The following is a 22,358-nucleotide window of genomic DNA, read 5'->3' as shown; positions in this document are numbered from 1 at the left end:
CAACTGCCTGTAAGGCCTTTTTATACCTCCTAAATATGCCCTTGTATTATCTTTCCAAATTGTATGCCTTACTGCCAACTTGAGGGCGTGTGGGAGGGACGTTTATCCTGTCGCCACTCATTAGCTTCAGATGCCTGCTCCCTTCCTTGCCCTGTATCTCAGCTTTCCAATTTTCCTGCCAGAGCTCCTTATTGGCTGACCAGTCAAATGCAGATGTTTTCTTAGTCATGTGCCACTCAGGACCAATTTCATTGGGTCCCGTGGCTCTCTAACTGACACTAGCAAAAATGCATGTTTGTGTATGGTATATAAGGGCTTAACCTTTAGGATAAACAAATCAATAAAAGATGGGCAATTCTGCACATCTTGCACTTCTGAGCAGGCGGAAGTCTTTCCCCTTTAAAATCATTTCATGTATGACTTCTACCGTCTGATGATCATTGCATCTCAGCCAGAAAAGGAATTCATTAAATAAATCAGTTGACCTGTCAGGTTTCAGACATTTTATACGACTGTGACATTGTAAAAAAATTCTTAACAATTACAGTTTTACACGTACTACCTATTACCCAAATTACATTTTGTTTCAAACTTGCCTTTCCATAAAGTCACTGAGCTATCTGGGATGATTGATATTCTGCAACATTATGATACAATTTAAATACACCGATACATAAAAGCCCCAAGTTACTATATTACAATGTTTCCTCTGATCATTATCTATAAACGAATAAGAACAAAGGTAATGGCTGTGAATAAGCGACTGATAAAACATCTGCCAGTGCATTGCTTTGGAACACAGATACACGTCTCAGTGATTATTTTCCTGATTTGTATTATATTTAATGTTATGAATCAATTTGCTAGCCCAGCTGAAAGCACAGAGCCCCTTGGGCACCAGCTCATCCTCTTTGCTGCCCAGGGGTTAAGAGACATCAAGTTCCCATGCAGACCCAGAGCACTAATTCAGCTATAATCATGTTAAGGGTAAGTTCTAATAGATACATTCGATTACACCATGTTTACCTTCTTACAAGCTCCCTGGAATTTCAGAAGTAAGTTCCACTGAGTATACAATGCTAAGGTCAAATTAATGTACAATAAAACAATGAAATAAACGGTAACAGTTCATAGAATAAGATCTGTTGTGTAAGGATGTCCCTTTGGGTGAAGGAAATCTGAAGATGCATCAAACTGCTGCAGTTGATACTGTGGAGGAGCTCAATAGAATGACACAGAGTGGGAAGAAGAAGAAAAAAAACATAATGGCGTTTACAGCCTCCCTGCTGAATTTAATCCATATCTGGTCTAAGGAACAAATAAAAGGCTCATAGTCTGTCTGCCACTGTCGAAATTCTGACGTAGTTGTCCTCTGGCAAAGATGCTGTTAGGTTTCATGAAAAAAAAAAAAAAGAAAAAAGTGTATGGTGCTAAAAATAAAACAAACACTTTACAGGCACTGCTAAAAGATTAGCCGGATCTAATAACATACAGTTAGTCTTTCACTTTAAAGGGACAATGAAGTTTTGGAAAAGTTGCTCCTATAGAAAAAAAAGCTGCCTATACATGCAAAGATCTGCTCATTTGGCAAGGTCGCCTAATAAGTGGATCTATCACCAAAATGGTCACTTTGAAGGGGGTTTATATTGATAGTGCACATTGCAGATCATCATAGATAAATGCTGTAAGAACACATTCATTTCATGCTGTCCCTTTAACACGACCATTCAGCAAGCTGAAGTAATATACCTGAGCAGTGAAGTTAACAACATAGATCTCGAAATCATAGACAGAGAGATGCTAGAGGAAATGATGATTGGTAGCAGTCAGTCATCCTGTGGCTGCTAACAACCAGTGGTGTTGCCAAACATGCTAGTCAACTGGACCAAAATGTGGGCAGACAGTGCTGCAGGGGTTTCTGGCACAGAAGGACTTGTACTAATGCAATAGCTACTCAGACATTCAGGCACAGCCATGTGTAATTTATACTTTTACGCGTTTGTCCCTTGGCTTTGGAGGCAGACCTTCCCTTGAAAGTACACGTATTTCCTTAAAGGGGTTATTCACCTTTGAGTTAACTTTTAGTATGTAAAGAGTGATATTCTGAGACAATTTGCAATTGTTTTTCATTTTTAATTATTTGTGCTTTTTGAGTTATTTAGCTTTTTATTCAGCAGCTCTCCAGTTTGCAATGTCAGCAATCTGGTTGCTAGGGTCCAAGTTACGCTCGTAACCATGCATTGATTTGAATAAGAGACTGGAATATGAATAGGAGAGGATCTGAATAGAAAGACGAGTAATAAAAAGTAGCAATAGAAATACATTTGTAGCCTTACAAAGTATTTGTTCTTAGATGGGGTCAGTGACCCCCCATTTGAAAGCTGGATAGAGTCAGAACAAAAAGGTAAATAACTAAAAAGCTATAAAAAAAAATAATGAAGACCAATGGAAAAGATGCTTAGAATTGGCCATTCTATATAACATACTAAAAGTCAACTCAAAGGTGACCCATCCCTTTAAATCATCACTGTTATTGGTATGGTGTTATTATTTACATGATTTGGATGATGTGATAAGCTTATTGTTTTTTTGGGCGCGTCAGAAAAAAAATCTGTTTCAAAACACAATGCTGATTGGTTGCTATTGGCAACTGCATCTGTGCAATATAGCACCCATGTTTGTAAATTAGGCCCGTGTGTCTTTCTCTCTTTTTTAACTACAAGTTAAGGCTGCTAACGGCTTATATTAATTGTTACTGACAACATATTTCTTCACTATGCATGCTATCACTATGCATGCTATCGAACGGCTGGGGAATGTTTGAGGGACCTATGTTTCTTTATCTTCCTCCTGCATACAACCCCTTGCTCAAGGCCCACACAGGGTACAACTTGTTTGATTACCCCTAAGGCTTTTGGTGCATGTGTGCACACATTATTTGCTATTTTCCTGTGCAGCCAAAACAAACTCATTTACTAACACTGCGCAAATTTGCACCTCTGTAGTAACTCATGGCAACCAATCACATTTGTACTTAGTTAATTAATGACTAGTTGCTATACCTTACTGGCCAGTGTTATCAAAGGAACTGATGTATCATTATAACTTTTGCTGCATTCACCGCTAGGATAATTATAGGGAGAGGAAGCAGCACGCAGCCTCTATACTTTATATAGTATTAAAACTTAACAATTCTGTAAGTTTAATTAAATAAATTGTTCCACCAATGAGAAACTACAGAACTGCTCTAATCTGGAATCCAATTAAAAAAGCATGTCATATAAATGCCATAATCCATAGATATAGGAAAGCACTGGCTGAAAGCTTTGGAAACTTTTACTTGCCTGCTACACATTTCAGTCTCTCCTTTTCAGCTGAAAATGCTCTGTGATAGAGATAAAAGGAAATTTAGAAGAAAAAAAAACAACTTACAGTTGACTGGCGCTACCTAGGATACCCCTCAATGCTATATTATTAAGAGAGGTGTATGATGGGAATTGGTTTATTGTGCTGATCCATAGTAACCAACTCCTGTTCGTCTATCATTTATCTCCTGAGCCAGTGACATATGGGCCTGTCTATTCACACTCTCAGCATTTTGTCTGCTCCAACAAACACTCTCTGCCTTTTCTGCTTGGATAAGGAGATCTTTTAGTTACATCCATTATGTGTGTATCAACATTTATGGCAGCAAGATAATTGCCAAAGAGCTCTGGGGAAAAAAAGCTCCCTCTTTATAACATAAGCCCTCTGAAAAAAAATCAATATTAATATGAATTACTCCAAAATCTAGCTTTAGTTTAGCTATCTGTCTGGAGTATGAACATCTTAATACAATAAAGATGTCATAGGGAGTTAGAATCTGAAAGTGTTATACTGGTATATTGTTTGCAAACGATGAAAGACAATTTAGTTTAATGTGGTTTCTGTGTGAATTCCAGTGTACAGGCATTGGTTTACTCCTAACAACTTATTATGGCACACTATATAATCTATATATTTATCAAATACGAAGAGTTAAGGCATTCACTAACAATGGGCCACAACGACTGGTGCCAAATCAGTGCTGCAACGGCTTATACATTCAAATGTCATTGGCAATAAAATTCTCATGCTCTTTCTGCCATCCGCCACTACCTATTACTGTAAACTACTATAGCATGTCTCTCTGCTTAGGCACCCATGAAGGAAACAGTATAAGAGGTGTTTCATTAGACATAAAGTCACCAGGAAGGAGGAAAGTGATAAGCACACCGGATGCTGGTGAGGTGGTGTGTTTATGCTCATACAAAGGGAAAGATATTCCACTGCAGGCCTTGGAAACCATTGGCCCTCAAATGGTGTAGTTCAACAACAACAGCTCAATGTTTTGGGTTGTCCATTCCTGCTCTATTTCCTTATAAGTATTATTTATTAAGCACAAGCTTAAGGGACAGAGAAAAAAAGACAGTCAGAGGTGTAGTCTAGGGGCTATGGGTTTTCTATAAGATGCACATCATTTGCCAGTAGACGTGTAGTTGGTGGTTGGCTGGCACAGGTAGTATTCTGACCTTATTGTTTTAATGTTGGCTATTGTTCACAATGACAAGAATAATCTCAACTGGTAAATTCTAATATGACTGAAGACTGACTTTACTTAGCACTTATATTTCAAAGATCACGAATCTAGAAATTACATGATATATTGTAATATAACGCATTTAATAGAAGAAATGTATACGTATATATTTATATATACATATATATATATATATTTATACTGTATATATAGGCCCATAACAGTCAACCTCTGACATCATAGCCCCATTGCAGAAAAACCAGTTCTTGTAGGGATGCTTGGAATTGTTGGCCAAATGCTTAAAGTCACCTACAGCTGAGCTTTTACAATATAAATCCGCCTTATGATGCACTTTGCAATAAAAATTTTGGAATGTTGCCGTGTGACTCAACCTACAATTGTCTAAGCATGAATGAAAAAATAAATTGCTCTTCCGGTCATATAAGAATAGCATATGCATTGTCATCATTTATATATATATATATATATATATATATATATATATATATATATATATATATATATATATTTATTTATATTTACTTATTTTATGCATTCAATAAGGCATTTGTAGAACCATAAGGGGAATAACACTGAAGGCAGGGTTTATAAAATTCCTTTTCAGATACCACCATCTGATAATTTTGAGAATTAGTTATTTGACCGAAAAACTGGTTTAAACTTAATTATGCACCTCATTTAAGATATTGTTGTCTACTGTTAAGCACCCCTGCTTTAAAGCCTATAAGTGGATATTGCTCTGGCTGATATCCAACCTTGGCAAACATATATCATGGGGGAGGGGAAGGTCTGATATAGTATATTCTATATGTGTACTTTGTTTAAGGACAATATCTACATAATTCTGACTACTGTGTAGATCTGTAAGGTTCACTGGCAGAGTGAAAAAGTCTTAAGAAAAATAGCAGCATTATTGTCCACACTGATGTGCTGGGGAAAAAAGTTCTGAGCCACTAGACATTTATTTTATGATTCCGTGTTTGTTTTCCCCCTCAGCAACAGGCTGTTTCCTGGTTGAGCTTAAAACTCAGTGACGTCCCAGTTTCAGCCCACACAACACATCTTTGTCACTCTGAACGTCAGCAGCAGGAAAACATGAGCATTCAAGTTTACTAAAGCCTTCATAGCCTGTCTCTGTCTGTCTGCCTCCTATTCTGTATGAACCAATTGATTCTCAGTCTGAGCAGTGCCCAGTGGGGTGCAGGCTCCACTTAGAATAAAAGTTTTACAGGACTCTGCAAGCCGATCCCAGGAACAGATTTATGTCACAAGGCATTATACTGTAGAATTTTGGATTTAGGGGAAAAAAGTAAAACTTGTATGGATTTTCATGTTCAATAATAATAAAAAAATCAGAGCTATCTTTATGGGGTTGAAGTAAGGGTCTCCAGACGTAGAGGGGCCCTACAGTAGGGGATTGTATGTACAACAGGGCATGACAGAAACAATAGGAATAAATGCATTTCTGTGTGCATAATCATTTGTAACAATTTTTTTCTTCAATAAATAGCAAATAAATGCATTAAAAGCCAAATCTCCTATCAAGTAAGGACCGTTGTACTGTGTGTTTTCTGAAGACTTTCCCCTTCTGCCAGGAAGCCTGCATCTGACCATCAGCTGTGACCTCGGCCCTGACATTTAATATTCCTGTGCCCCAGGCACCAGAAGCCACAGAATAAGAGAAGAACCTTATGTGGCTGAATTTTTTTTTTTTAATAATTTGCAATATTATATAAATGTATGAATGCACATGTTAACTCTGCTAATGAGCAGGTGGTGCTGGGTTGCAACATAACATATGAATAATGCAAAAAAAAAAAACTGAAAAATTGTATTGCGAAAAAGTATATTCCCAGTGCATCTAACACGATACAAGATCACAGAGTAACTTGAGTGCTTTAAAGATTCTTCAGTGGTGATTACCGGGTTTTTGATGCTTCAAAATGAAAGGTTAAATTTCAGACAGTTCTTGGCTATGAGACTGGGCACAAAACAGCCACGGTATAAGGGCAACTACTTTAAAAGTATTTCTTTTAGATCAGCTGTGTCCCACCTGCTACCTTGACTTGTCACCACGTCAAGTAGTAAAGTAACACTTTAATATGAAGAGGGTTAAGCTATTCCTTAGTCATTCATTTCTATGGGATTTTGAAAGGCGTATTTATCAAAGGATGAACTTTCACTTTCTTTTAATCTTTTAAAAATCCCATAGAAATGAATGGAGAGTGGCGGAATTTCACTCTAGAGGACTGTGGCGATCTCTAACTTCGCTCTTTGATAAATACACCCAAAAGAATTCCCAGAAAGCAAACCGTATTCTCAATGGTCATTTGCATGGAATATTGTTATTTAAGTGATTAAAGTGATTTAAGTGATTAAGAAAGTTGTTCTTAAGAACATTATGTGAACTTGATTGGGTCAGCTCCGTTTTCACCTCTGTATTCAAAGAGAATTTCCCAGAGCAAGTGCGATTAAAAGCCACCATCCATTTGCGTACTGTAGAAAACTTGAAGCACAGCACCGGTATGTGTTTAAAGTAAAAAAAACTTTATTCAATACACATGGCAACGGCCTGGATACAGCAAAGTTTCAGGCCTTGTTTGAAAAAAAGGCCAAACAAGGCCTGAAACGTCGCTGTATCCAGATCGTTGCCATGTGTATTGAATAAAGATATTTTTACTTTAAACACAAACCGGTGCTGTGCTTCAAGTTTTCTTAAGAACATTATGTCATAAGCAATAATCCTACTAATAGATAAAGCAGAGACAGAGAAGGCAGAGGTTACGGATCCAGTTTGGCAGTTCACACAATTTACAGCCAAGCACCGAAAAAGTTAAATAAGCAGAGAAATACAAGGCCATGCCTCCCCCCCCCCACTGAAATACACAGCAAATTATATACTGCATGGAAAATCAGTGGATCTGAAGAGAAGATGTCTCAAGCGAAAAGCTGATTAGCTGTTCTTGCTGGCAGAAACCAGCTGGTCAGTCCGGCAGGTTCAAGGCCATTCCGACTCCCCTCTTATGAAAGTACCATATGTTAAATCTCTCATATCAGCAGCTTTGGGTTTCAATAATCTTCCTACAGAAAGAATGGTAGGTGATGCGAAAGAAATAGAAAATACAGGTGAAAATTGAAGGGCAAAATCTTTTTTAAACACAGCTATTTGAGCTCTAGAATAGGTTTTCTAAGCAATAGAAGTAACACTGCCAGCTGGCTGCTTTTTGAAGTTTTCTGTGTTCCACAGGGTGGTTTGTGGTAGTTGTGGGTCTCTGAACACATCTAAGCTTTCCTTAAGCATGTAAGCTCAACTTATCCACCCATGTGTAGAACCCGCAGAATTCATCTACAATTCCAGATCTGGGAGCTCCACAAGGTTGGTTGGACATATTTCTATTGTGCCTTATTTCCACTAGTGGCTTCTGTTTATATCTTTATATGCAACTGAGATGGGAATGGGCATGGGCTGGTGATCTGGCAAATGTTAGAGGGACTGCTGCCACAGCGGAATGGCACTTTTATTAGGGATGCACCAAATCCTGGATTCGGTTCAGGATGTGGCTTTTTCAGCAGGATTTGGATTCAGCTGAATCCTTGTGTCTAGTCGACCAGAATCCTAATTTGCATATGTAAATTAGGAGCAGGGAGGGAAATCATGTGACTTTTCACCACAAAACAAAAAGTGAAAACAAATGTTCACACTTTTTCCTCCCCCCCTAATTTGCACAGGCAAATTATGATTTGGATTTGGTTCGGTATTCAGATGAATCTTTCACAAAGGATTCGGGGGTTCGGCCAAATCCGAAATAGTGGATTTGGTGCAACCCTACTTTTTATTGTGCTTATTGGGAGTTGTTTGGGACCTACTGTATGTGAATTAGTAGAGTGTATTTGAATCTCAGTCCAAGAAAAAATACAAACTCATTCTATTAAATTAACTGCATGTTCTTTATCTTAATGTGATTTCTTTCACAATTCATAGAGATAAATAGGAATTTGACAGTCTGCTGGGGTCCCTTAAAGTTAATAAAAAAAATAAAAGTTACCAGATAGAATTAAAAATCATAGCTACTGGGAAAAGCTCTTAGGCTCACTTCAAAGTGAAAAATACTTTGTTTATAGATACAATGTACACTATATTTCACCTTGAATCAAATTAAAACTTCAGCTCATAAAGTTACATTTAAAGGAACAGTAACATCAAAAAATAAAAGTGTTTTGAAGTAAAAAAACTATAATGCAGCTGCACTGGTAAAACTGCTGTGCTTGCTTAAGAAACGCTATTATTGTTTATATAAATAAGCTGCTGTGTAGCAATGGGGGCAGCCATTGAAATGAGAAAAGGTTCAGGTTACACAGCAGATAGCAGCTAAGCTCTGTAGAACATAATGATGTTATCTGTTATCCACTATTTAACCAGTGCCATATAGTTTTTTCAATTGCTACACAGCAGATTGTTTATATAAACTATAGTAGTGTTTCTGAAGCAAAAGCACCAGTTTTACCAGTGCATGGCAACAGTACATGATATTCTTATTACATTAAAATACTTTCATTTTTTGGTGTTACTGTTCATTTAAAGGAGATGGAAATTCCCTGGGCGCAAAAACCCTCCCCTGTGTTGCCCCCCCTCCTCCCCCCTGGCCTACCTGTCCCGCTTGTTACACACCCCTCTGAGCAGGTCCTGTCCACGGAGCTCACAGGCACTATCTTCTCCAAAGCGGTCTTCTTCCTGCTTTGATCTGCGTTTTTGGTGCATGCGCAGTATGAGCATTTACCGGTAAGGATCTACTGCGCATGCGCCAAAAGTCACAAAGTTTTCCGATTTCGTGACATTCGGCGCATGCGCAGTAGATCCGTACCGGTAAATGCTCCTATTGCGCATAACAGGAAGAAGACCACTTGGGAGAAGATGGCGCCTGTGAGCTCCGTGGACAGGACCTGTGCACAGAGGTGAGTAACAAGTTAGGGGCATTTGCCCGGGGGGACAGGTAGGCCAGGGGGGAGGAGGGAGCAACACAGGGGAGGGATTTTTGCGCCCAGGGGGTTTCCTTCTCCTTTAACCACAGATGCTCTTCTCTTTATTTACATCAGCTCTCCATACAGTAACCAGAGGTGGAACACAAGGCACAAATTTTTGTCTTTTGCAGAATATTGAGTTTCTGTTGCATTTTGTAGCTTTATTCTTCTGAATAGCTGAGTTCCTTCGCATTAGTGGGAGTAGTTTTAATTGATATGACCCCAACTACACACTGAAACACTGCCTCTAGTGGCCATTATATTAAAAGTGATGAGGAATTTCTTTGGCATGTGAGTAGGGATGGGCGAATTTCACCCGTTTCGTCAAAAATTTGGCGCCGGCGAAATGTCGCTGACGCCCATTAAAGTCTATGGGCGTCAAAAAATTTTTGTTGCACAGCGAAATTTTTTTGACGCGCGTCTTTTTATTTTGACGCACAACTCCATGCAAGTCTAAAGGCGTCAATTCGCCCATTTCTAGTGAGTACCTTTGTTTTACTAAGCCGAACAAATCAAGCATTGTATGGTTGTCCTACAAAGTCAGACAAAGCTCACTAGGGTGCATTATGTCTGAAACAAATCTTATAAAATAAGGTCACACTTCCACCGTTACAGAAATAAAACTAGTTTGTTGTGCAGCAGGAAAAAAGGCCAGACCAGCATGACTAGCACATAATGTCATATTCAATAGCTGAGTCTCGGGAATGAGACTGGCAGCAAATGACTCATTAACATAAGTGGATTTTGCTAGTAGCACATAGGGATGGCTCAAATCGTTCTATGGATGAATCTGCACTCAGCCTTAAAAAAAAAAGTATATCAGGAACATTTGCAATTAACAAAGCACAGTCATTTCCCAGTAACAATGTACGTTTAACAAGTTCTATGGGTTTAAATGAGAGGTTCACGTGTTCAGTACTGAGAAGATCAGTAGAAGTGATTTATTTGGGTTAGTGAACCATCGTAATGTATCGGCAACTCCCTTACAGAATAGCAATGTTATGAAACATATTTGCCATGCTATTTAGGCTATTGTCTCTGTAAATGTATTTATACATTTGACAGTATCCTGGAATACAGAGATTGTGGCTTTCCTTTCCTATTCTAAAATATATAAATATATATATAAAGAGCTATGTCACCTTAAAATGAACTTCTAGTAAGATGAGGACAGAGGTAGTCCTCGGTTAGTCAGCTATCTGGCTGAATTGCCCTAACAACTAGGCAGCCATAAGGAAGTCAAAATGAAATATATATGAGTAAAAGAGGGCTGGGGGAAAAGGCAATAAAAATAACAACAGGTTAAACAACAGAAGCATCATGGTTAATGTGGCTGAGGTTGCTGGGGTAAGAGACCCTGACATAGGATAAAATGCCTGGTGTTTTGTTTCACCGTGTATGCTTCCTTGGAAAAATACAGAACAAAACACTACATGTGCCATTGGCATGACACACAAACATTAGAAAATGTTACTCACATCAAGCAATCAGTATTAAAGGTAGTATGTTCCACTGAACTCTCCTTGCTTGTTGCTAAAGGTCAGAAACAGACAATTCAAATTCACATTTACCTCTCTACCCCTGAAAACTAATTAAACATAGATATGTGTGTGTTTGTGTGTATACATAGATACCCACACAGTGTACTTGTACTTTCACATTTCCATGAAATCTTTGAGCTTCAGAGGATAAAGGTGTGTGCAAGCTCTTTTTGTTACTGAAGCATGCCCGTCTGTTTTATACTTTCAGGAACCCTTCCTGGCAACTGCACTGAACAAGCTCATAGGGAGGGAAAGGACACATGGGCTGTCAGTCTGGACAACTGCCCCCCTCTCCTCCTCTGTAAATGCCCAATTTCTCATGCAAATTCGGATTCTTAGCTGGTGCCTTGACTAAAGCAAACACGGGAGGAGGGCAGAATTATGGGAAGGAATCTCAAAAGACTTCTCCAGTGTCATGGAAACAAAAGGAGATCGCAGCTTACATTTTAAAACAGAACATATACAAACATTAGAGATCATCCAGGAGGGGGCGGATGACAATAATCTGCCTTTATTTCTCTTTTTATTGCAATAAAACAGGCATCTGTAACACCTTCTATGGCTAGCACTTAACCCTTTTGTAGCATTCACTGGCTATAATGAATACAGCAAGAAAAGTTGCTATCCTAAAAACTTAGCTTTGGGTTCTTACAAGCAGAATCACATTTTTCTGTTTGCCGAGTGACTATACTCAGGAGAAAGCAGAAAAACGTGTTACTTTATGTCCTGTAATTGTAACACAGTAAAATACCACTGATATCCTTGCTTTATAGCACAGTTTCTCTAGGGAAAGAGTTCCCAGTTATGAAGCAGATGTATTTATGGTTCACCTTTAAAGGAACAGTAAGACAAAAAAAAAATGTCTTTTAAAATAATGAAAATATAATGCACTGTTATGCTGCACTGGTAAAACTGGTGTGTTTGCTTCAGAAACTCTACTATAGCTTTTATAAACAAGTTGCTGTGTAGCCATGGGGGCAGCAATTCAAAGCTGAAAAGGAGAAAAGGCACAGGATGCACAGTAGATAACAGATACACTCTGTAGTATACAATGGGATTCTACAGCACTTAACTGTTATCTACTTGAATGGCTGCCCCAATGGATACACAGCAGCTTGTTTATATAAACTATATTTTTGAAGCAAACACACCAGTTTTACCAGTGCAGGGCAACACTACATTATATTGTCATTCCTTTAAAACACTTTCATTTTGTGGTGTTACTGTTCATTTAAGGCCACACAAAAAGTGTTTTCATTTAATTAACAAACTCTTGGATTTACAAAACAAACTCAAAAAGTGTTACGACTAAGTACAGCATAAGTACAGTATTTCATAGCAGCCAATCAGATTTCAAGCATAGAAAACTAGCTAAAGCCAAATGCTCCAACTAAGGTGAAAAATAGATGATATACTATAATCTATACTTTTTATTTTTATCTCAGGCTATTCAAGCAGAGACAATGTCTATGTGTAATATACTGGATGACACTTACAAAATATATACAAACAATATACTAAAGGACTGTACATAACTGTATATGAGAAAAAAGGCAATGCTTATCAATAGCAAGATGCATGCAGATTTTATACATCTTCCCCCCATACAGTAGATCTGTGCTATTTAAAATAAAACCCAGATGCTCTGGGTTTACTGACTATAATGTTTTTTTCAATTTGCAGCTTTTAATTTAAGTCACAAACTGAAGACACCTCACCAAACATATGGTATCCGCTGTCAAGGTAAATTGCCTCCAGCTGGCGGAAGAGTTTTTAAAGTGTCAGGGGTCTGGGACAGGGGTACCCAAAAAGTAGTCCTTCAGCTGGAGAAGAGATGCTTCTAGTCTAAGAGGACTGTTTCACATATGTAAATGTTAATTTTACTATTACAAAGCACCTAAAACTTGAGCATTTAAATAGCTTTCATTCTTTGTATTATATGTGATGACATGCCTTACTACATCTCCTCCCACTCGTGACACAATGTTTTTGGGAAGACCTGTTTCTGTCTCTTCTCTTCCATATTAGGCAACATAATTTGAATTTGCTCTAAAAGCAATGTGTTAGCTAGTTAAACAAGAGGTATCCCAATGGCCTGTACTTTAGTAACCATTACACTCCCTGAAACACAAGTTGTCCAAATGGGTATCTTGTCAGGTGTTGCTGAACTATGTTGCAGGTTCATTGATGGGTTGACACCATAGGCGATTACAGAGAAGAAAGCTCCTTCAAAATGAATACAAAAATAAGGAATGTCACTGAAAGTCATGTTGGTCAGAGGCTTTCGGAAAAAATGAGTATTCATAATGAATCTAATAAGAATTAGGATAAAGGTCACACCAACAGGAAATATGGTGTGCAAACTAAAGGCCCCCATACAGGGGGCCGATAAAAGCTGCTGACAGACCAAGTCGGCAGCTCTTTGGCCTGTGTGTGGGGCAATCCGACGGGCTTACCGATAGATATCTGGCCGAAAGTTGGCCAAATGTCGATCGGGCAGGGTAAACAATCTCGTTGGATTGCGGCCGCGTCTGTTCATTGATATGGTCCCGCGATCCAAGCATCCATATTGCCTCCATTCTGATCCGATCGTTGGGCCCTAGGGCCCATTATCGTATCAGCTCAATATCACCCGCCTCAATGTGGGCATATCAGGGAGAGATCTGCCAAACGAGTGGATGTCCCTGTGTGTGGCAGCCTTAACATTTTCCTCTGGAGTGCTACAGATTGCTTTTTTTGCATTCATTTTTAAATGTTTGTCATTGTTCCTTTAAGTTGTTCATTCCTATACTTTGTTCTCACAGAGATTTGACTTTTTTTTTAAAGTTTTAGCCTGATATAAACAATGTTTTTCACGTGATTCGTGTGATTTTCAGAAGAAAATGTTGGGATGTTGGGACCATGTACTGTACAACATAATGTTAACTAAGTTAGCATCAATCCAAGCTGGTGACAAAACAATACTACTACTATGGATCTTCATATTACAAAACAACCTCTTATCCAAAAACCACAGGACCCATTACCAATAATCATGCCAAAGCTATTTTGACCAGGTTCTGGACTGCACTTCTGATGTTAGTCAATGGAAGAAATACACTTCTGTGTATTGAAACTGACACCAATAAGAACCTAGGTATCCACACATGCGTTGGCCTTTAAGAATCTTAGTAGCCCTCTCCTATTCATTCCAATCATGTGTCCATATGTTCTAAAAACAAAAAAAGGCCCCTTCCACTTATTCCCTTTGAATCTGTCACTTGGTATGAGTGATTCAGCGAAGCAAAAATTTACACAGATAAGTGGCAAACCTGACATAAACAACGCGTTCTCTCTCATACACTGTTAAGTGCCAATGATAGTTGAATATATATATATATATATATAAAACAGAAAGGATTGGTGCACTCAGAATACCTGATTGAAGCCTTGGTGCAGGAACAGGGTCATGCATACAAATAAACAAAAGGAGTCCGCACTCAAAGGTCTTGTGAAGAAAAAAAGTGAGTTTTAATCAACGTTTCGGCTCGAAACGTTGATTAAAACTCACTTTTTTTCTTCACAAGACCTTTGAGTGCGGACTCCTTTTGTTTATATATATATATATATATATATATATATATATATATATATATATATATGCAATTATAAAATGGTCATGGAAGAAAATCAGAGCCGTTTCCAAGCCTGTGCGCTGGTACTGAAACCTCAGCCAAACCACCAATAATACAAAGGTCGGATGCAATAGCTTACATTATGGTCACATGCAATAAGTTGGCCAATATTTTCAAGTAAAAGCTAGTTACAAGCACACACACAAAAGGTCTCTGTAACACGGTGTCAGGAGGTGACAAAAAAAATCCCCAATCTATTTTTTCCATGACTGCCAGCCTATTTTTCATGGGAGTGCAAATAAGCATTGACTTTGCTTTCCAGATACAGACAAGAGGGATTAGCTGCAGGATGCCACACTGACAAAAGCCAAGGCTCTGATCCAAGAGCCTGGCACCGCTAGGACGCAGAGTGGGAGGGGCCAGCCATCTCTCTCTCTCTTTTACCCATAAAACTTGGCCCCTCAGGGCAAAACTCAGGGGATTATTGTCCGAGCAAATCCAGCTTGCTCACTGGCAGCACATGATTTGAAAGGATAACTGAAAATAATATCACGTTTCATCAGACGATTAAGCTATAAAGCATATAAAACAAATGGCTATTTATAGGCCTTTGTCACATACACAGTTGCCCTGCAGGGTTCTAAGAAAACTTGAGTTTTGGGACAAGACGATAAACATGTCTGACAATCCCATTACATTATTACCAATGCAGATACTAGTTGGTAATAAAATTCTTCCTCCCCGATATACAGTAAATGAGAAAAAACAAAACCATGGAACTTTAAGGGGACATAAAACAGTCTCGCTAGCTACAGAAACTGTCCTCTTTAACTGAAGGAGTTATTTACTGACTGACAGCAGCTGAACATTCGGATTGTGGATCTGACACCCTAACTGCTGTTACTAAACTACAGCTTCAACAGACACAGCTGCTTAAATAATGGTGAAAGTTGTAGTTCAGCAGCACTTGGAGGGCCACAGGTTGCACGAACAGTAAATGCATAAATAATATTAGCTCATGGGCACTGCAGCATTCCCTGCTAGCGACACACCTTTTGCCCAGTAAGGAAGGTGTGTGTTTTATACAGAAAGAGAAAATCAGTTCTATACCATACACTACTGCTACACGTTCCTAATATATTCACACATGTGCTGACATCTACAGAATCACCACTTAGCCTTAAGGGATCATTTATTCAACCCTAAAAGAACTAGACAATATTCAGCAATTTCCGGATGGGGTTAAGAGGAGAGGGGTTAGTCTGCCACAATGTCTGAGAGCCTTTGAGGGTATTTTCCTAGCATTGACATCTATATCATCTCGCTCTGCAATATGCTGCAGAAATGAAATGGTGTCTCATGACCATAACATTCGAATGGCAGGTAGCAAAAGATAATAAAACTAAGAACATTTAGGGCCGAAAACTGCAAACGTCGGGAAAAAAAAAATCAACAGATTTGCAAAATTGAATGATAGGTCACCTAGTTGGTTATCGAGCAATCATAGAGTTCAGTACAAAGTCACCCCCTGCTGGCCAGGGCTTTTGGGAGCAGAGCTGGTAACACAAACCAAACCCCATTCTCAGCTTTGCCACTCAGGGGACCTGCCAGGCAGGTGTCATTTTACAAGAGGGTTGTGTATCAAATTTTCACATCTTCACATGGATAAATGTCCATCAATGATATATATATAAATATAAAGACATGCACCCATATTATCGCCCGTTAAAGGAGAATGGCACGATTGGTGCCAGCACCATTTGTTTGCTATTCTGTAGCACTTAGAGGGTTTGGAATTCCAGCTATTATCTCACATTTGCTATAGATGCGACAGTAATGACTATCACGCACAACAATACACTATATGAGAAAGCATACTGTAATCATCAATCAGTCACTGCAAATATTGACTCTCTAATGACCCCTGGCTTCCACAAATCAGCTACAGTTAATGCAATTACAGAATTCCTCCTCCAATAGGTTATTATCGCTCAGTGATGTTGAAAGAATCATTGGGTGTCTAAGCGAATCCTTAGAGAGCGCAGCATATTATCCAAGTACAAAGAAAAAAAAACCTGCCTGCTTTATTAGAATACACGCTTAACCCCTAATCTGCCAGAAGGCTCAGCAATGTATGCTGGAGGCTTTTTTTTTGCCAGAGAGGGGGTTAAAGGCTGCCTACAATCTACTCCTGTTAAAAGCCCCAAATCATTAGGATACAGCAGACCTTTTTTCTGAACGCCTCTGTTTACACAGGGATATTACAGCTTTCAACCCAGAGTTTATTGGCAGGTTTTAATCCTATTAGTCCCTGTGCAGTCAGCATTAATCTAAGATAAATCAGACAGCATCTACTTCCAGTGGACCTGGCTGCAAAGAGGACACATTGTTCACTAAAAGCGCACACAACTGGCTGACACTGGGAGCTTCTGTCCTTGCTCAATAAAACATCCATATTTTATGTTCTTCAAGGCTACCCTCTGATTGTAAGACACATGCAGTTCCCAGCAGCCCAATATTTTTTTTTCATGCTCACAAATACACTTAACACAGTAGCGGGTTTTATGGGGGTGGGATTATAGCTATACCCCCTTTAACCCTCCCAAAGCCATAAACAACACAGGTCTGTTGCCATCATGACAGTACCCTTGGACTCATAACATCGTCAACCAGCAGATGGTGCTGTGTAGCTGTTAGAGTTGCTACAGTTAATAGGCCAGTTCTTTGTAGGCTTTCCCAGGGCAGGTAGGAATAATTTGTGAGAGTCTACTGACCATGGGTGATTTCATGCAAGTGCTGTGCAGCAAGTGTGATGTACAACTCTCGTTATGTGTATATCTATCCATATGTTATAAAGTTACTAAAGTGCCTTCATAATAAGGTGGCACTAAGACAGCAAGTAGTAGTAGAAGCCTACTGTGAATATTCAGAACAATCACTTTGTCAAATGAGATGCCTCCCTTTATTACATGGCATGATGACAGTACTTCTCTGGTGTATTTTGGTTTGGGGGCTACAACCATGCTTCTTTCTCCTGGAGCTTTTAAATGTATATTGCTGGGAGGCAGATGGTCTATATTTGGGGGGGGTCACCTAATCCCACAAGCCTCTCATTATTTTCTGGTTGGGTTAAGCTAAGGGGAGTCGTTGCTCGTGTCCAGCAGCAGTAGCAGTCGCAGAACACTGCAGTCGTACAAAGATGCCACTTTCCCACCAGCCCTGCGTAAAAACGCAACGTTCCCCCCTTTTACTTACTGGTAAATAGGGCTCCATACGTGGTGCTTCTATGCGCTGGGAAACCAGCAGCATTTTGGACTGGAGATCCACCAGATATTTACATCCACTTTGGTGTACTGGTAAAACACCCCCCCAAAAAATGTCGAAAAAAAAATATTTAAAGTCAAGGGGAAAATACGCGAGTAATACGAATAAGTGGCGAATGTATTTTTCCTTTTCAGACTCCAGACAAAATCATCCCAGGGAAGCAGTTGGCTAATGATTCACCCAGCGCTTGTCTCAGACTGCTCACTACATTTCTAGCAGCAGATGCAGCAGCCCCACAGTTCCTTACTTCAAGGAGGAGTCTGTGCGGTTTAAATTACTGATAGGACATTTACAACTGCTGTGTCACCAGGGGAGGAGGAGACGGCCGCCACTCGCTTGCTCTTAAAGGGGAAACAAGCAGCGAGTCACACGGAAATTAGGGGCTCGCGGTCTCAGGAGGGAAAGCAGCGCGGGGAGTGTTCAGTCTGGCAAATTAATATTAATAGACTGCATTTCCAGCTAGCGGCATCCCTGACACTTGCGCTGAATTTACACAGGTTACAGCCTGAATAATTCCCACGCTCACCTTGTCACAGGAAGCGGAGCAGTCGCACAAGCAGAGCTTTCAATCAGTTTGCCCGGAGAAAAGGGAACTATGATCAAAAGCCTTTAAGAAATACAATTTCCTAGTATTTAGAATTGAATATGTCATCTATATATCTTCTACCTGTCATTAGTTAATATTGTTAGCGATGCACCGAATCCAGGATTCGTTTCGGGATTCGGCCAGGATTTGGATTCGGCCAAATCCTTCTGCCCAGCCGAACCAAATCCGAATCCTAATTTGTATATGCAAATAAGGTGCGGGGAGGGAAATTGCCTGACTTTTTGTCACAAAACAAGGAAGTAAAAAATGTTTTCCCCTTCCCACCCTAATTTACATATGCAAATTAGGATTTGGTTCGGTATTCGGCCAAATCTTTCGAGAAGGATTCAGGGAATAGTGGATTCGCTGCATCCCTAAATATTGTTAATACTGTAGGAGCAACATAATCTGTAGCAAAAGTATAATGGAAGAGTGTATTCATCAAACATCAACATTATACAATAATACTGAGCAATACAGAAAGCAAAGATTCCTGCTCAACGGAGCTTGCAATCAGTCATTGGTCTAATCCATCATCTATGCATTTGAGCAAAATAACTCAGGTTGAGCGTTGTGTGCGCCCAGTAACGGAACTAGGTGGGGGTGGGCCCTGGTGCGGGCCGTTCAGCCAGCCTGCCCCCACCCTCGTCCGTGTGATTTCTCTGCGGCTGCAGCGCACGCGATCTGCTGGGGGGGCCCTGCGGGGGTGCGGGGACCCGAGGGATGTACCGACCCCGAAAGAAGTGATGCGAACCCGCAGCTACGGAAAGAACGGAGGCGAGGCGGGCGGAGATCTAAATCCAGGTCATCAGTCCTGGCGTGGAGGGAAGAGCAAGAGATCCCTACGGTGGTAGGAATGGATCTGGCTTCGGATAACGCGGACCCCAGCCAGGTGATTACCCATCCTGATGTTCCCCTTAGTGGTTTTGACCCCAACAAAGACAATGTTATTAATCTATCGTCTAAGTGTCTTTCAGATAATGAACTTTCGATATTGTCAAAGGGCCTGAACTTTATTCCAAATAGGAGTGTGGATACCTTCTCTCTTATCCGCGATTTGAATAAGTTTATCAGGACTTTAACTCTGAAGAGACACTTTGCAAGCATGGACATGGGGGATACGGAGGGAGATAACTCTGATTTAATGGAGGTACAATCATCAGTTAAAAGTGATGCTGCTGATTCACAATTGTGTGACCTCCCTGGTACCACCGACAATGGGGCTCAGCTGCATGACTTTAGAGATGTATGTTTAATAAATGATCTACAAGATTTACAAAGGGAAAATGTGGATAATTCTAACCCTAATGTTATACGCACGGATATAAGGAGAAAGTCTGATTTTTATCCCATTACAGCTAAGAGCCCACAAATAAATATGTTTCATAAATTAGTACAAGCGGATATTGAGGGTTTGGAGATACATAATCGAAACAAGTGGAGTAACATGACAAGGGGTGAACAGGAAGCTTTGGTGAAATTGAGTCAAGATAAGGATATAATAGTGAAACAGGCCGATAAAGGTGGATCGGTGGTAGTTATGGATGCAACAATGTATGTAACTGAAATTATGCGCCAATTGCGTGATGAAGATACCTATACCCCCCTAGACAAAGATCCCACCTTGCTTTTCAAAGAGAAACTTGAAGCCCTACTATGGGAAGGTTTCGATCAAGGCATTTTGTCACAAAGTGAGTGGGAAGGGTTGAAATGTGATTCCCCAGTTATGCCAATTTTTCACGTACTCCCCAAAGTACATAAGTCGTTGAGTGAGGTTAAGGGCCGCCCGATTGTGGCAGGGATAGGATCTTTGGGGGAGGGCTTATCGTCCTATGTTGATAAACTTCTGAGACCCTTGGTCGAACGACTCCCGACATACTTGAGGGATACTACGATGTGCATAAATAAATTCCAGGATTTGGAGTGGAAGTCCACGTATAGATGGTTTTCGATGGATGTGGTAGCCCTTTACTCTTCGATTAATCACACTAATGGTATTGAGGCTGTTAGGTTTTGGCTGGATTTGGAATGTAGATTTAACGTGGAACAATCTACTTTTTTGTTGCAATCAATTGAATTCTTACTTAGATCCAACTTCTTCATGTTTGATGGAAATTATTATGTTCAGAAATGTGGAGCCGCCATGGGAGCTTCCTTCGCCCCTACGTATGCCAATCTATACATGGGTTGGTTTGAGCGGCTCCACATTTTTGATGATAGTAATCCATATAGAACTAGTATAGTTCGTTTCTACCGCTACATCGATGACTGCATAGGGGTATGGGATGGTGACGAAACTTCTCTGCAGGCCTTTGTTCAGTATTGTAACAACAAGGTAGCGGGGTTGGCATTTACTATGGAAACACAAGATACAAGTATTCCATTCTTGGATATAATGCTAATGGCTAGGGAGGGTAGGATTTGTACGGATTTGTATAGAAAACCCATTACCCGCAATACCCTGTTGCATGCAGAGAGTGCACACCCTGCGGCATGTTTGCGAGGGATTCCCATAGGCCAGTTTATACGCCTAAGGAGGATTTGTTCCACATGGGATGATTTTCATTCCCAGGCTATGGCATTATGGGACCGTTTCATCGGAAGGGGATATGAGATGAATGTGGTGAGAACAGCCTATGAGAGGGCAGTGGCTATGGACAGGGAGAAATTGCTGTCCGATGGTGGCTCTATACGGCATAAGAAGCCTAAGACTCAGAAACAGGGGAACTCAGGGGTTAAATTCTGTACTACATATAGCAAAGAAACATGGTCATTACAATGCAGTGTAAGGAAATATTGGGGGGTGTTGCTCCAGGATTCGACTCTGGCTAGGGTGTTGGACACACGACCATCCTTTGTCTATAGAAGAAATAGGAATGTAGCATCATGGGTCTCACGTAGTCTATACAGTTCTAAAGACCGCGGTAATTCTTACAACTGGCTAAAGTATAAAGGGAACTATGGATGTGGTAGAACAAGATGTAAATCATGTAGATTCCTTAAAGTTTCGAAAGAGTTCTCAGCTACTAATACAGGGAAAGTCTTTAAGATCAATAAATATTTCAATTGTACATCAAAGGGAGTGGTCTATCTGGTCACATGTGCATGTGGGTCCCAGTATGTGGGAAAAACATTGAGAAAGGCAGGAACACGTATCCTAGAGCATATTTCGGCGGTGGGCAGAAATGACTGTAAATCCGCTGTAGCTAAACATATCCTAGATAAGCATGAAGGAGTTATGAATATTCAGTTTCAAATTATAGATGAGCCCCAATTTGACGTAAGGGGTGGGGACCTTGATAGAAGGCTGTTGGTTAGAGAGGCGTTCTGGATTCATCAGTTGAGAACTACTGAAGCATATGGTGGGATGAATAGGGAATGGGAATTATCATGTTTTTATTAATGATTATGGTGGGATTAATTAATGCCCCTATATATATTTTGTTTTTGGTTCGTTTTTGTGGGTAATGACTTTGCTTGGTTGATAATATTTATGTCAATTTGCCCTCTACTGCTAAGGGATAATTTATTTACTAATTCGGTGGGTGGGGATTTGGGATTCGATGGTTTAGCTTTGTATTTAGTTTTTATATATGTTGCTGTTTATTCTACACTAACCACATTTGATACAAATCATGCTATCAGTACACAAACTATTTTGTTATTTTGTATTTGTGTATATTTGACTGTTTCTG

General features: G+C 39.8%; 1 protein-coding gene across 1 annotated transcript in view; it reads right to left on the bottom strand.

Annotated features, from left to right (window-relative positions):
- mamld1.S (mastermind like domain containing 1 S homeolog) overlaps positions 1 to 18,317 on the bottom strand; it is a 121,260-nt gene extending 102,943 nt beyond the window's left edge. The window contains exon 1 of the mRNA XM_018233018.2: positions 18,009 to 18,317. Coding sequence (XP_018088507.1) covers positions 18,009 to 18,062 — 54 coding nt within the window. The 5' untranslated portion in view covers positions 18,063 to 18,317. The remainder of the gene's footprint in view (positions 1 to 18,008) is intronic.
- Between the last annotated feature and the right edge of the window lie 4,041 nt (positions 18,318 to 22,358).

This window comes from Xenopus laevis, chromosome 8S (assembly GCF_017654675.1).
Source record: "Xenopus laevis strain J_2021 chromosome 8S, Xenopus_laevis_v10.1, whole genome shotgun sequence".
NCBI lineage: Eukaryota > Metazoa > Chordata > Amphibia > Anura > Pipidae > Xenopus > Xenopus laevis.
This window is presented reverse-complemented; position numbering and strand designations above follow the sequence as displayed.